Genomic DNA, 16,097 nt, shown 5'->3' with positions numbered 1-16,097 from the left:
AAAACCGAATCGTAGATTTTAAACTGAATGATTAGATAAATTGTGAATCCTCACTAAGTTCTTACTCGATACTTCTTAACCTCTGGTTCGTAGTAAGCTGTAGTCGGGGAAAAAAGACACAAAAATATTCGCTTAAAAATGGGTTATGTATGTTTTAAGAAAATTAAAACATAGTAACCATTGGCAACTCCTTTTTAAAGAATCCTATTGTAAACTTGTACAGAGCAATAAATTCTCGTCCATCAAACAGCGTTATGTTTGGCGTCAACCGCAATTCCAGCTTCTTTGGTATGCACACATACAAAGCGAAATAAAACTACAGTTAGGAAAAAAAGAAAAGAAATAAAGATGTGTAAAGGCCAACATACACTAGCGTATTTTCAGCGCGCATTTTCGGTCCGTAAAATGATGTCGTAAATTTCGGTCCGTAAGTTGGCCCATACACCTAGCGTAAAAATAGGCGCGTAAAAGAAGAAGAAAAAGAAGCGGTCAGTTTTCGCTCTTCCTTTTGCCTGTTGTTTCAGCATGCGGTCGTTTTCCAGTTTGCTCAAGTTGTTTGAACAGGACAGATCTATGTTTTAAATGCAGGTCCTAATAACATTATGCTATGAAGGAAACGAATAAAAAGAAAGAACAAAACAATAGAAATACTTAGACTAGCAAGTGATATTCAATGTAGGAGTACTTTTTATTTCTTTTCATAGTATCGGAATGTGAAAGTTCCCATAGAATGTTTTAACAAAGTTAAATCAGACAGATTTAAAAAAAAGAAAGAAAGAAAGAAAGAAAGAAAGAAAAACAAAAGCTAAATCCATGATTTTGCGAAAGCAGTAATTCAATTTAATAAATTTTCTCATTAAATTTGTTAGATTTCTCGAATAAATAAATAAATAAATCTACCCTCTGTGGCGTAACATATCTCATAGAACCAGGGCATACCATCCAGCTTGTGCCACTCATGCCTTTAGGGCAGGGTATGAATCCCGGGGCGGAATTTCCTTCTATTTTGTTTTAATACCTTCCAAAAGCAACAAATTGAAACATGGGTCCCTCACAAAGCAATCAACTATCTCCTGTTAGGAACTATTTTATCCCCCTTCAAATATACACAACCTAATTCGCGCACTGCTATTGGGTAATATATGATCAGCACATCTGCTGCTCTTTTAGAATCTAGTCCTTAATGAAAGGGTCAACAAAAAGAAGGAAAGTCAACCGTCTCCAAGTACAAACAAACCAAGTTTTAATTTCGAAGTGTGACTTGACAAGCTATTTAAAAGTTACAAAGAATATCTAGAATAATTAAAATTTTATATTTAGTAAACGAATTAACACTTAATCTGGGATATAACATAACCAAATGAAAACAATATCAATTGTATTGTTGTACTTTACTAATATGAAATGCGGCAATTAATTCACTCTCCTGTTTTCTTTCACAATCTTTGAAGCATAGCATTTGTTCTAACAGTGACGATATTAATGCACCATGCTACATTATATTGGATAGTACATTTGCTCATAATAAGAATTTTTGGAAGTTAAAATATCTTTTTAATACAACTAATTTTTAAATATATAAGTGCTTGTGTTATCCCTTATCCATTTAGCAACTGTAGAATAGATTGCTTTATATTTAGAATAGTTCTCATCAGAGTCGTAGCTAAGTTGGGGGGCCAGCGGGGCGGTTGCCCGGGGCGCTGATAGCAAGAGGGTGCCGAAGAAGCAAGAAGAAAGGAAAGTATTGGAAATGAAAATAGATTTGTTAAAAATTTTCTTGCTCGCTACGCCCGCAATCCAAATGTTTCAATAAGAGTTAGAACAAGTTTTTACTTATTACTTAAAAAAAAAGCTATTATATATGATTTCTTAATGACGATGTGACATACATGCTGCCAAGTAATGACTTACAGTGTAAACAAGAGCGTTTTCAAAATCAGAAACGGTCACAGTCTTAAATACGTACGTATTCGGCATTTTGATGATGATTTTTAGTTAATCACATTTTTCTAACCAATCGTTTTAATCATGACGGTGAGAATAAAGGTATGAAAAATGAAAGGAGTGAAGAGACACACAAGTTGTTGTTTGCGCGGGAATATTAAAAATGAAGGTAAACAAGGAGAATAATAACGTTCTTGAATTTGAAACAGTTGTAGAATAGGGTCTTAATGGGTCAGAACTTGACTCCACGAATTTCGTCTTTTTCAAAGACTGATCGCTACCAGTGTTTTTTTTTTTATTATTTCATTGACATGAAATGCTTCCAATTTAAAGAAATTTATTGGGATCATTTCTCCATTAACTACTTGTATCGCCAGGATTCTTTTTTGTGCTTACGTATCTAGTTGTGTGATATTTTTTATTTATCTACATACATACAAAATACACCCACCCACACACACATTATATATATATATATATATATATATATATATATATATATAATATATATATATATATATATATATGTGTGTGTGTGTGTGTGTGTGTGTGTGTGTGTTTTAATATTTTTATTAATAAAAGTAACCTTAAATTCAGAATTTTCAGTCATTAAGAAATTAAGTAAGTACTATAATTTTAAACATACAATATGTGATCAAAAGTATCCGGACACCCGGCTGAAAATGACTTAGAAGTTCGTGGCGTCCTCCATGGGTACTGCTGGAATTCAATGTGGTGTTGGCCCACCCTTAGCCTTGATAACAGCTTCCACCCTTGCAGGCATACTTTCAATCAGTGCTGGAAGGTTTCTTGGGGAATGGCAGTCCATTCTTCATGGAGTACTGAACTGAGGAGAGGTATCGATGTAGGTTGGTGAGGCCTGCCACAATCGGCGTTCCAAAACTCCCAAGGGTGTTCTATAGGATTCAAGTCAGGACTCTGTGCAGGCCAGTCCATCACAGGGATGTTGTGGTTGTGTAACCACTCCGCCACAGGCCATGCAGTATGAACAGGTGCTCGATAGTGTTGAAAGATGCAATCGCCATCCCTGAATTGCTCTTTAACAGTGGGAAGCAAGAAGGTGCTTAAAACATCAATGTAGGTCTGCGCTGTGAGAGTGTCACGCAAAACAACAAGGGGTGCAAGCCCCCTCCAAGAAAAACATGACTACACAATAACATCATCACCTCCGAATTTTACTGTTGGCACTACACGTGCTGACAGATGACGTTTACCGGGCATTCGCCATACACACACCCTGCCATCGGATGGCCACATTGTATACCGTGATTCGTCACTCCACACAACGTTTTTCCACTGTTCAATCGTCCAATGTTTACGCTCCTTACACCAAGCGAGGTATTTACCTGCGTGATGTGTGGCTTATGAGCAACCACTCGACCATGAAATCCAAGTTTTCTCACCTCACGCCTAACTGTCATAGTACTTGGAGTGGATCTTGATGCAGTTTGGAATTCCTGTTGATGGTCTGGATAGGTGTCTGCCTATTACACTTTACGATTCTCTTCAACAGTCGACGGTCTCTGTCAGTCAACAGACGAAGTCGGCCTGTACGTTTTTGTGCTGTACGTGTCCCTTCACGTTTCTACTTCACTATCACATCTGACACAGTAGACCTAGGGATGTTTAGGAGTGTGGAAATTTCGCGTACAGACTTCTGACACAAGTGACACCCAATCACCTGACCACGTTCGAAGTCCGTGAGTTCCGCGGAGTGCTCCATTCTCCTTTTTCACGTTGTCTAATGACTACTGAGGTCGCTGATAATGAGTACCTAGCAGTAGGTGGCAGCACAATGTACCTAATATGAAAAACGTATGTTTTTTGGGTGTCCGGATACTTTTGATCACATAGTGTATGTAGTAGCCAAACTACATTTTGGATTTCAAATACGAACATTAAACATATTCTTTACCTCCGTCGATCAATATTAAGAAATTCGCAAATACTGTCTCTTCAGAGTTTCCGTTACATTTCACAAAATATTTTTGACCGTAAAACGATCAAAATTAAAATCTTCTTTATGTGGTCACATACAGAATAAAATTACAAAAGTTTATAATTATTACTAGAAATTGATGCTGTTACCCATTTCGAACATTTTTAAATCACATAGTTTCTAACGTATTAAAATTTCATTTCTTATATATAGTATGAAACGTAAAAAGTTGTAAATTTTTATAACTTTTCTCAAAGTGGATTTGTGTACAGCAAAGGCAATTTGATAAGTTTAACAAAAAGTCCAAAATAAGCCTCTTGAAAACAGCTTTTATTTGTAAAAGAATAGAGAATGATCACTTTCAGTTGTTGCAATAGTCTGTGCAAGCAGCATGATAAAAATTCAACGTAGCATAACAAGAACAGCTGTTTCTCTTATTTGTAAATAAATAAATAAATAAATAAAGGAAGCTTGATAAGGTGAGTGTAGGGACGCCGAATTCTACTTCGCCCCTGGCGCCGAAATCTCTAGCTATGGCTCTGTTTTTCATCCACCTTCTACACATTTGTATTGTTTACTAACACTTATCGATTCGACTGTGATATTCCTCATTATTGTAATATATATATAATTTTTCGAACTTTTAATATTCTCCTACACCGGACGCAAATTCTTATTAATTAATACACTGAGAAAAGTCCGTTATCCGGACAGCGGTATATTGTACAATTATACGGAATCATTATGTTTACTACAGAAACCTGCACGGAGTATACGTTATCCATATGCTACAGACTTTCTCCGCTTAGATGCTACATCATGCCGTTGCAGGATGTATGACATCTAACAGTCTTCCATATATCACATACGTATACGTTTGTTACATACGCCAGTTGTATGTTACGTGCGTATATCGGTATGTGAGATCCTGACCACCTATATACAGTTCTTTCGTTCGTACAGAAAGTACGTTTATTCGAAACATGTATGCGGAAAGTATGTATATAAAATGTACTTTTTTTAGTTATACATTTGCTGTACGTTAAGTCCTAAAACTACATGATTTACACATGTAACCTACGTTTTTAAGTACGCCACATACATTTTTCTGAGTATATAATTTCACAATACGCCCTATGTCCGCCTCTCATGTTAGTGTATAAGATATAAGAAATTTACAGCATTCAATGTAAGGTCTACTGAAAAGCTTTTGACACAGTAAGCAGACACTTTTGATCGGTGTAAACCAACTTTTAAATTAAAAAATGATTGATTCAAATGACTGGACCAAACCACATGTTCAAATTAAATATAACAAATTTGGTGTTTTTTAAAAAATAATTTAGTTAATTGTAAACAAATTAATTTAAGTTTTTGGCCAATGTAATGACTATTAGTGAATATTCTACGTTTGAACGCATCGTTGGATGATTAACAGTTAATGAAAATATACTGAAACTAATTGTAAATCTGAAGTGAAGTGATTCAAATAAAAACCGTATAGATCTAATTAAATACTATTAAAATGATTCCTCAACAAAGTCTTAAAATTCACTTAAATTAGGAATATTATTAACAAATGTGCTGTCCATCGGCGATTAGGGGCGTGAAGGTAATTGCTGCCCCCACTTTTTTGGCTTTACACTATAACCTAATTACATGCCCCTTACTATTAGTAGTGTTTTGTCCCCCTTTTTAGTGTTCATACCCAATTGCCGTCACTGGTACTTTCCATTGCAAGCGAATAGATCTGTGTTTTTGCGCAACTACAATTGATTACGGAAAGTAAGATAAATTTGACGCTTGATTAAAATTATTATAGTTATTTAGTATACTAAATATTAAATTTGTCTTTAAAAAAAGGTTTGCACGTGTATGTTATATGGGAACATAAGAAACTGCAAATAATAAAATGTGGAGTTGTTACAAATGATTATAGCTGTTTCATGAATTTGGCGTAGCTATGATATTTGGCATATCACGAAGCTTTACCACAATATAGACCTTAATTTATTTAATTTCAAACTTAGTCAAATTCGGTCCAAACATTAGCTATTCACAACACTCTATTCTCCAATTCAACTCAGATTAGTTTTTTTTCAAACAAAGTTAAATTATTCTGAACGACTGGTTTGTTTAAATTTCACTACATGTTGGTACAAACATCCAACTGCTTATTAAAATTAACTGAGCTACCCAATCTTAGTTCAGATTTCTTTTTCAAATGAAGTTTAAACTGTTGACTCATTAAAGACACTTTGAACCAAATCCATTCGTTCGTTTAAATTTATTATTATTATTATTATTATTATTATTATTATTATTATTATTATTATTATTATTATTATTATTATTATTATTATTATTATTATTATTATTATTATTATTATTATTATTATTATTATTACATTTGTTTCACAACTTATGAACCAATGATTTGAAGCAATCTATGTCGGAAGAGTTTCCATTTACTGGTTCAGAAAATAAACAGATTTGTTTTATTTTAAATTTTCATTTTTCTCAGTGTAAAGATCCGTCGAATTGTATGTTTTTAATACTCATAGTTCTTGTATTCATTGAATAAGACATATTTCACTGTAAGAAAGCGTAGTTATAAGGAATTAAGCAGAAAGTAAAAAGAAAAATGTAAACAAACTTGTATGTTATACGAAACTGAAAACAATTAAATACCAATTAATTTCGAAGCTCTAGTAGTAAAAATGACACTAAAATAACACTATTAAGTAAGAAGTTGTGTCAATTATCATATAAATTCTCCTGACACTGATGGACATGCTACTTATAAACATAATAAAACGATTAAGTTGAGTTGATTTTGAATTTAACGTCCCTTTCAGCAGCGAGCCTATATGAGACGAGACCTACTGATTAACATGATTAACATCCCACCGGGAAGCGAACCTGGATCTCCCACGCCAAAGACACGCACGCTAACCGTTTAGCCACAGAGGAGCTCAGTAAAATGATTAAATTGTTCGTGAAAGAAATTATTTAAGTGTCAGATATTCATTGTTATTTAATATTTTGTGGTAATAGACCTTAAGTTAGCGTTTATCTGGGAAGAATTGATAGTAACCACACCACAAAAGTTGAGAAATGCTTTAATGGCATACTACAAGTTAACATGAACTATGAACTATTATGAGTGTAATCCTGTTTCCTGCAAATGGACCGTAATTTCAATTTTGGTGTTAGGTATGTTCTGTTTTGAGTCTACTTAAGCTTTTCAAATAAGTGTTGGTACAGTTCCCATCATGACGAGATATAATAAAATGTTGAAAAATATTCAACATAGCTGGTACCCTGGATTGAACTAGAACTTTTAGGCTGAAAAGCAAGCACACTAAAGCGAGCAGTACAATGATTGTGCTATTTAGACTTAGTATGTCAGCATTAATGGTGAAATAGGATTATTAGGTCTATTAAATTTAAATGTATGTACAATCTGAGGTTTGAAATAATTCACAAAGAAAGAAACATTAGGCCATGTATTGCGATTTCACACATTTTCTTTTTCACGAGTAATGTTAAGATCACGGGAAAAAAATAGTGACTTTCTGAACCTATTTTGTTACAAGTTCTTGTAAAATTGAGAAGGTACTTAAAATAACAAGCAGCAGGTGGTCGAAATAGCAAAAAATTTTCACCGAATTTCGATAGTCAAACGCAATTTTTTGCTGTTTTATCAGGCAGATATCGAGATAATACAGTATCTTGTTGAAGGTCAGGATTATTATTTTTTATTCTTAAATATGCCTAGTAAGTACCTGTAGCCTCTATGCTGGTAGTGATTTCTTTCAAAAATATTGTACGGGTAGCGTGGGACAAAAAAAAAAAAAAAAAAAAAAAAAAAAAAAAATCAGAAAGCTGAATTTGAACATTGTTTGGTGAAGGAGTGTTCTTCATAAGAGTGGAATGTAATTTATCTTTGCTACTGGGGACATTTTTATTCATATTCGACCGGAGAGAACCAAGTGAACGAGAAAGTATGTCTGGAAGTAACATTTTATGTTGGTTGCCAGGGACGTACGCAGGGGGTGGGTCCTGGGGGTCCGGACCCCCCTCCCCAAAATTTCGACTTTTGTGTAAATTTAGCCTAATTTTAGGGACAATTTTAGGAATTTTAATATAAAATACCCTCAAATTGAGTTTGGACCGCTCCCGAAATAAATTCCTGCGTACTCTACTGTTCGTTGCCCTAACCTTCTTTCCCTTCTCTTGCTTTCTCTCTCTTTTCTAAATAGCATGACAATTTTAGTTTGGCGGGAAATGGTGACATGCTGTTAAAAGTCATGTTATACTTCTTTTTTTAATATCAGAATATGAGCAACTCTAAAGGTGTGACTTCATTTTTATAACCATCTTGACCTCTCTGTGTGTGGGGGGGGGGACTAATTGTCAAATATTAAATTTAATGTTAAAATCGTAGTCGAAAGACATCATGTTCGATTGGATTGGGTTTGAATTTATCGACCTCTCAGACAGCGAGGCTATATGAGAAGTGAGATCCAAACTGCGTGAGCTTCTGTCGAGAATCGAACAGGATGTCCTGCGCCGGAGAAGCTTACGCTGACCATATAGCCAGGGAGGAGCTCTCATCATTTGCGAATTCTAATTAGAAAGTATTGGATTTAAATACCTTTTCCTCTATGTACTGAAAGTTAATTATGAATTTTAAATAGGAAATAATGTCTCGTTTTGTGCAATAGAAAATATTAATTTAGCCGAAATCATGTATTGTATAGAAAGACTGAAACTAGATTGGAATGAAGATTTCTGGTGAGTCTACCAGCAAACCTCAGCAACGATTCGCGAGGACAACTCAAGAACAGGTTTTCTCTTCTGAAAACAATAAGACCAGACCAGGGAGAAGGCCGTGGAAAGGGCAAGAGACCACCTGCTGCTCGAAAACCCTTTCATCTGAGCCGTTTTTACGCGCCGTATTTACGCTCGAAGTTAAAAGCAGCCAGACTTTTCAAGCGTATAAAAATTCGGTACGTAAACGTACGCCAGGTCCCATACACTAACGTATTGACAGCTGCTAACAAGACTAGCGCATGAAATTTTATGGCTACGACTGAAAAATACGTCAGTGTATGGCTGGTGTAAAGGACAACCTTCAATGTCGGTCGTTTTACGTCGAAGATGAAAGTGACGCAAGTGACCGAAAATGTAACCCCTGAAGGTGTTTTGGAACTTTATGGCATTGGAAACGGGGGTGGGAATACGGTCATCTTTTCGACGAGGTGCTTCGTGGGTGGCAAAGCACTACAAACGACAGACACTCTTTTTCGGTGTCTCAAATATCAGAAGATGTTGCGATGACATTGTCCAAGAGGACACTTTGCTTGCTGCAACCAAAGAAGATTTATGGAAATCTTTGGAAAGCAAGAATCTGAATTGGCTGGATGACTAATTTAACCATAGTATCTGGATGACGTCAATATTTCAAACAACGCTGATGTGGTCTGTTGGCAGCACAGTGATGCGACCACCGACAACGTATTTCTTGATACATTTATACATTTCTTGTAAAAAGACGTTTCTTTACTAAGCTCTGTGGATTACAAGGGTCTAGTTCTATCCTTTAAATATTAACACAATTAGGTGACCAGCACTCCTTCCTACTCTAGTAGATTTTATTGCAGGAGATCAAGGGTTCGATTTCCGTGGTTGACATTATCGAAACACTACAGCGATTCAGATTTCATTTTCACTAAAGGTATGGTACTATGTAGGGGAGGCGTTGTCTAATGGTTAGAGTGTTGGACTCATGTCCACGTGGTCCCGGGCTCAATTTCCTGCCGGTGCTTCCCAATTTTCGGCATTCACCCAGCATCATGAGGTAAATTGGGCAGTCACTCGAGTAAAAGTTGTGACGACCATTAGATCTAGAGAGCTCTTAAGAGTCTTCATCCCGGCGAAATTAAAATACCGCTAATTTTACAGTAAGTAAATGATATCTTCAAATAGATAAAAGATAATTGAAATATGGAACAAGAGCGCCCTAGACAATATTATTTTGCGTGAGGTACCGTTATCACAAGTCACCTAGTGGCTTCCTGTTTTCAGCTGTTTAGAAACGCGAAAATAAATGCCGATTTTCAAAATGACTCGAAATCGAAAGCAGATAAGTGAGTCGTGATAACGGTATCTCATGTAAAATGATATTGTCTAGGGCGCTCTTGTTCCACATTTCGATTATCTTTTATCTATTTGAAGTTATCACATAATTACTGTAAAATTAGCGGTATTTTAATTTCGCCGGGATGAAGACTCTTAATACGCCTCTTAGAGACAGGAAGACACAGAGCGTTGACCATGTGTTTGTCGCTATGCTGGGACGTTTCAGCCGGTCGCTAACCGATGGCGTTGAAGTGACTCATGGCCGCAAAATAGAGCTATTACGCCAAGTGGCTCATCCTACATAGCTTTGCTGTTGACAAAGAAAATAAATACAAAAATTGTTATGGCTGATTGACTTAGAGTTTAGTGTTCCGTTCACCATCGAGACTGCATGAGACGTGGACCGTGGACTTACAGTTTAACGTCGGATCCGAATCGCATGAGCTCCAACCGGAAATCGAACCAGAGTCTCTCATGCTGAAAGCGTGTACGCTAAGTATATAACCACAAGGAGCACTCAATAAGTCGTAATGGTTGTCAATTTTTGGTAACATAAATATGAGAATAAATTCAATATTTTAGTGTCAGTGGAAACCAGAGAAGGTCATTTTTTTTATTGGACTAGAGTTCATATTCTTCAAAGGGACTCGAGCTCACTCCAACAATATTGGATGCATAGGCGCCGACTTTGGGGCGGGGGGGGGGCAGGACACTTTTGGCCCCCTCAATATTTAAAGGTGGGGTCCTCGCCCCCCCCCCCCCCACAATATAATCCAGTCGAGGAAAAATTAACAAAGAGGAGCAAGAATTTCTGTCATAAACTTTGTCGTGCCTTTAATTCAATATTAAGAACAGCCTTCTTAGTCGGTAGAAAACGCTATTTTCAAAACTGTGTTTAATAGAGCACTGAAGTTTCAAACAAAACACTCTGGCAGCATTGATGTGACAAGTAAAGATCAATGTGGTACGCAAACTTGCAGTGAAATTCCCAAATTTTGAACTTGAATTTGTTTTAATGCCTTTAGGCAAATGCGACTTAGGTCATGAATTTCGCAGCAGAGTGGATGAAGAGAACCGAGATCTGGAGAGGGAGGGGCTTCATCAAGCAGTTGATAGAAAACGGCTGAATATAAGTTTATATTTATTCATTGTTTGATCCCCCCCCTAATATTTTCTTCAAGTCGGCGCCTATGATTGGATGACCTGCGTGCCCGCATTGCAACAGCCATTGCTGATATTCACGCCAACATGCTACAAATGGTTTGGCAGGAGATAGACTATAGGCTTGTTGTGAGCCGTGTTACGCGAAGTGCTCACATAGAACACTTGTCATATGTATGAAGAAGCTCATATAGAACACTTGTCATATGTTTGAAGAAGCTCACATAGAACACTTGTCATATGTTTGAAGAAGCTCACATAGAACACTTGTCATATGTTTGAAGAAGCTCACATAGAACACTTGTCATATGTTTGAAGAAGCTCACATAGAACACTTGTCATATGTTTGAAGACGCTCACATAGAACACTTGTCATATGTTTGGAGAAAACTTTGACAGTTTACCTTTCTTAAAACATGTTTCACAATAGCATGTGTTTATTAGATTTCACAGAATAAATTTCTGAAATCGTGTCCCTCATTTTGACTTGTTCTGTATTTTTATAGCCTTGAATTTTATGTCGATGTTTCCAGACCAAAGCATTTTACTTTTCTTCGAATGACAACTTTGACTGAGCTATTCTAACACCGTTAATTCATTTTAGTTAACAAAGAACTTTCCTAAAAACCTTTGACTATATACAGCTGTTATTTATTTAGTGTTTGAGACAATTAACTTTCAATTAAAGAGAATTAACAATTAATTTTTGTCTCCACAGGGCCAAGATCTCGGAGAATAAAAAAGAAGGAGAAAAAACCAGATGAAAAGCGACCTCGGACAGCGTTCACGCAGGAGCAACTGGCCAGGTTAAAAAAAGAATTTGAAGAGAATCGGTATTTAACCGAGAAACGAAGGCAAGACCTCGCTCGTGATCTCAATCTTCACGAGAACCAAATTAAGATATGGTTCCAGAACAAACGGGCGAAAATCAAGAAAGCATCTGGTCAGAAGGGCGGATTGGCTCTCCAACTGATGGCACAGGGGTTGTACAATCACAGCACAGTTCCCGTTGATGAGGATGAAATGGAGCAAAACTGAAAGATGAGAGACACCACATGTGAAAGTAAGTGCCACTCATTCATTAACTTCTTTTCTGTTTATTTAGTGATTAGAATCAATCTTGTTGTGCAGGATCATTAGGACAAGTATAGCAGCTTCTTTACCAATGCGAAAGAAGTGATTATCAATTCACTCCTAAGGCTGTTAATATCTCGGGGAAGGCCCTCGGTGTCAAAAGATAAATATCGCCTTGCTTACTTATTACTACAACGTACACTGTTAAAAATAATTTCTTAAATTTAAGAAACCATTTATCTGAGCACCGAGACAATATTTTCTTACAAATGAGATTTGGCAATTCTCATTCATAAGGAAAGTAACAGTATATTTTTTCGTTTCGCTTTATACAACCTCATCTACTTTTCTTCATTTCTCATTAATGAGAGTTTCAAAGTCTTGTTTCTAAGAAAAGATATCCTCGGTGCACAGATAAGAAACGGGTTCTCAGATTTAAGAAACTATTTTTAACAGTGTAGCGTGTTCCTGTAATCCAGCTCTCTTGGAGCTGAGATAGTGTGGTGAGGAATGGCCTATGCATTGTAAATTAATGAGTATGAAATATTGTGTGCAACCCGTTATGTATATTCGTGACTTCGCTTGTGTATCGGTGCTTTTGCTCACTTTCCCTTGGAAACAAAATCCTGTTGGCGCTTCTACGCGTTACTAAAAATAATCTATCGAAGTTTGTATATTTTGTACAAAGGAATATGTTGTCACAGATTTAAAAATGTTAACAAATTTAAACTATTTACAAACATACAGGACATATATTTAAAATATATATATATATTTATCAAAATAGGCTTTCTACAGTGTCTTACCGCAGAATCATGATTTACACAATGAAACAATTAAAATATATTTTCTCCGAAATGTTACAGTCTATTCTTGACTATATGAATAAACTCTGCACGTTAAGGTCAAAATTAGGTAACTGAAACTGCGATAGTAATGGAAGCTTGAGAGGTCTACATTGCACCTTCGTTCAATTTTCCCGAATCAACGTTTTTAGTGAGTTTTTCTTCTCTTTTTTCTGGATTCTCGCGTTACAGTTTTTTTTTTTTTTTTTTTTTTTTTTAACATAGAAAGTACATCAAGGATTAGATCTGTAGTTAACATCGAACTTAAGGAGGGGCAATTTAAAGTTTAAAGAAAGTCAAGTGTCTTCGCGAATTTTGTCGAGGAATTTGAAGCTTAAAATATAAACGTAAAATGATAATCATGTCTGTTGTCCTGTATGGTTGCTGAACATGGTCGCTTACTCTGAGAGAAGAACGTAGAATGAAAGTATTTGAGAATAAAATCCTGAGACGAATATTCAGACCCAAGAGGAATGGGAATGGGGAATGGTGGAAATTTGATAATGAAGAACTACGTATTAATACCTTTTACCAAATATTGTAAGGGTCATCAAGTCTAGGAGGGTCAGGTAGGTAGATCATATAGCGAGAATGGAAGAAAGTAGGAAGGTTTTCAAAGTTGTTTTTTTTTTACTGGAAATCTAAAAGAAAAACATCCATTAGGACGGCTTAGTCGCTAATGGGAGAATAATATTAAGATGAGCCTCGCAGAAATAGGAGTACAAAGTAAAAACGGGATCTAGTTGGATAAGGACAGAAGTCGACGGAGAGCATTTGTGAACGCGGCATTGAACCTCCAGGTTCCATAGACCATAGAATTAGTTAGAAAACCAAGTAGTTTGATGTTACGTGTATTCTGGACCATGCAATACCTTTTAAGAGAGAAAATATAGAGGCGCATCTCCTACACGCTACCTCTTTGATTTTGAGTAGTATCAGTGACGTGGCGTGACACTTTGACGATTGTTACCGGTTGCTGATACTACAAGTAACTCTCGTTTCTCAATAACAGAAAATCTAGTACTCACTTTTTCTTTCAGAGTATCAACCATTTCAAACTATAGGTATTGGCAAAAGGGTCAAATCCCACTTCATTTACTCTTGACCTTTTTGAACAATGTGACTCTTCAGGTTCTTTCAGTTTTTTTACTAAATATTATTGAAACTGTCTCTCAATGATCTTAGACATTCTTCAAACTCAACCGTTTTCTTTCTGCAGTAACCTACATCATGAACTTTCTTTTGTAAGATATTGAACAAGATTTCTTATCTTGATGCTATAACAGAAAACAGTTCAAGTAAAAAATTGAAGTCAAAACTTTGAAATGTTTGATAGAATTTTGCTACACAAACTTTGGTTTGAGAATCCTATTCGTCCGTTTTATCCATCATGGATTTAAAGACTTCTAACAGTTCATCCCTACTTCTATAGTTCCATACCCTGTGTTTGAGACTGTTGGGATACTTTCGTTGACTAAATAATCCAGAGCATTTGTTCTTTTTGAAGACTTCGAGGAAGAAGAAGCAAGTCCCAACACAATTAAAAAAAAAAAAAAACACCTTATACCCTTTTCCAGTAGCGTAACTTGAAGCTTCAGTGCCCCCGCATCCCAGTTATGCGCCCCTAGTTTCGATATATTTTGCGACCCTGGAGCTCGTTCGCGCCCCCCCCCCCCGCCACGAGGGTTGCGGGGGTGCTATTTACGCCTGTGCCCTTTTGTATAATCAACGGACTTTTCTAAAACTAAATTAAGTCTATGGGCATAAGAATGAAAATATAATTAACAAGAGGCTGCAGTTCCCTACCTCATCAACCATAACTGGAGTTTCATCAAGTTTTCCGTATTGAAAATTAGTCAGACAGTCAAACTACGGCACGATGAAGACGATTGCACAGTTCTTTTTCAACACATCAAAGTGCATCAAAGTGCAAATTCAACTAGTAGGCTAGCGGCTAGAGTTGGAAATTTGTTGCATCGAAAGTTTTCTATACTAAATTAAAAACAAAATATTTTCAACCTAATTAGCATAAATTCTAAATAATAATAATTACTCGAATTGGAAGGAGCGCGGGCAACATCTCTGCTTTGCTCTAATTATTACTATTCCCCCTTGCTCTTGAAACAGTTCCCATATAGCACAATGTGTTTCATCGATAGGCATTTCTATATATTTAATGACACTTCAGGGACTGACAATATCTTTGCTCCTTCAGGCATGAGATAACCATCTAAATTTATATATACCGTTTAAACAGAAATAAAATCTCAATTCTTTTTTTTTTTAAATAATGCCCGTAAGCTCAAATTAACATTTAATGAGAAACTTTATTTTGAACCAAAGTAAACCTATATTAAATTTTTGTACGAATATCCTATGGAATATATTCTTCTTGTTCACTGTTGCTGTATTATTCAAATTTAAAGATAACGTATTAACATACAAAAGTCGTGTAAAAATGATAGATTAACATATAAATAATGCACTGGAACATCAGTCTCACAGTAGCATAGTATGAAAAACCTGCTACTTATATTTGTCCGAAATTGTATGCTGTTAAAACAGTGAAATAACCTTATGAATACGGAAATTACAGCGAAGTTTCTATCCTTAGAATGGGGAAGCAAACGAAACAGTATAGTCGAGTTACCGCCCGCTCGATCCTCTACAGCGAGAGGAGAGCGAATAGACTCCTAAGCGGGCGGTGAGTAGAATATACATGTTGATGATATTCTAGATTCTCCTTGTTTTGACAGGGAACGTTCCTATTTTTTCCTGTTCCACTCAGCCGAACGGTAACATAAGGGCTATTCCGAAAGTCCAAATACGAGCGCGCAGGATGCTTCTGGCTGGCACGCTAAAAGGTGCTTCTGGAGTGAACGAACGCTATCGGGGTTCGCGTTACCTCTGAAATCTGCGGTATCAACAACAGTATGCTCCTATTTGGTGTTGGCATGTTGCATTCG

The 16,097-nt window shown here is 36.2% G+C and overlaps 1 protein-coding gene across 1 annotated transcript in view; it reads left to right on the top strand.

Annotated features, from left to right (window-relative positions):
* Nucleotides 1–16,097, top strand: part of LOC145668146 (homeobox protein engrailed-2-B-like) — a 97,696-nt gene that overhangs the window by 67,456 nt on the left and 14,143 nt on the right. The window contains exon 2 of the mRNA XM_081735725.1: nucleotides 11,931–12,275. Coding sequence (XP_081591851.1) covers nucleotides 11,931–12,250 — 320 coding nt within the window. The 3' untranslated portion in view covers nucleotides 12,251–12,275. The remainder of the gene's footprint in view (nucleotides 1–11,930; nucleotides 12,276–16,097) is intronic.

Source organism: Thermobia domestica, chromosome 13, assembly GCF_964235325.1.
Source record: "Thermobia domestica chromosome 13, izTheDome1.hap1.1, whole genome shotgun sequence".
NCBI lineage: Eukaryota > Metazoa > Arthropoda > Insecta > Zygentoma > Lepismatidae > Thermobia > Thermobia domestica.
This window is presented reverse-complemented; position numbering and strand designations above follow the sequence as displayed.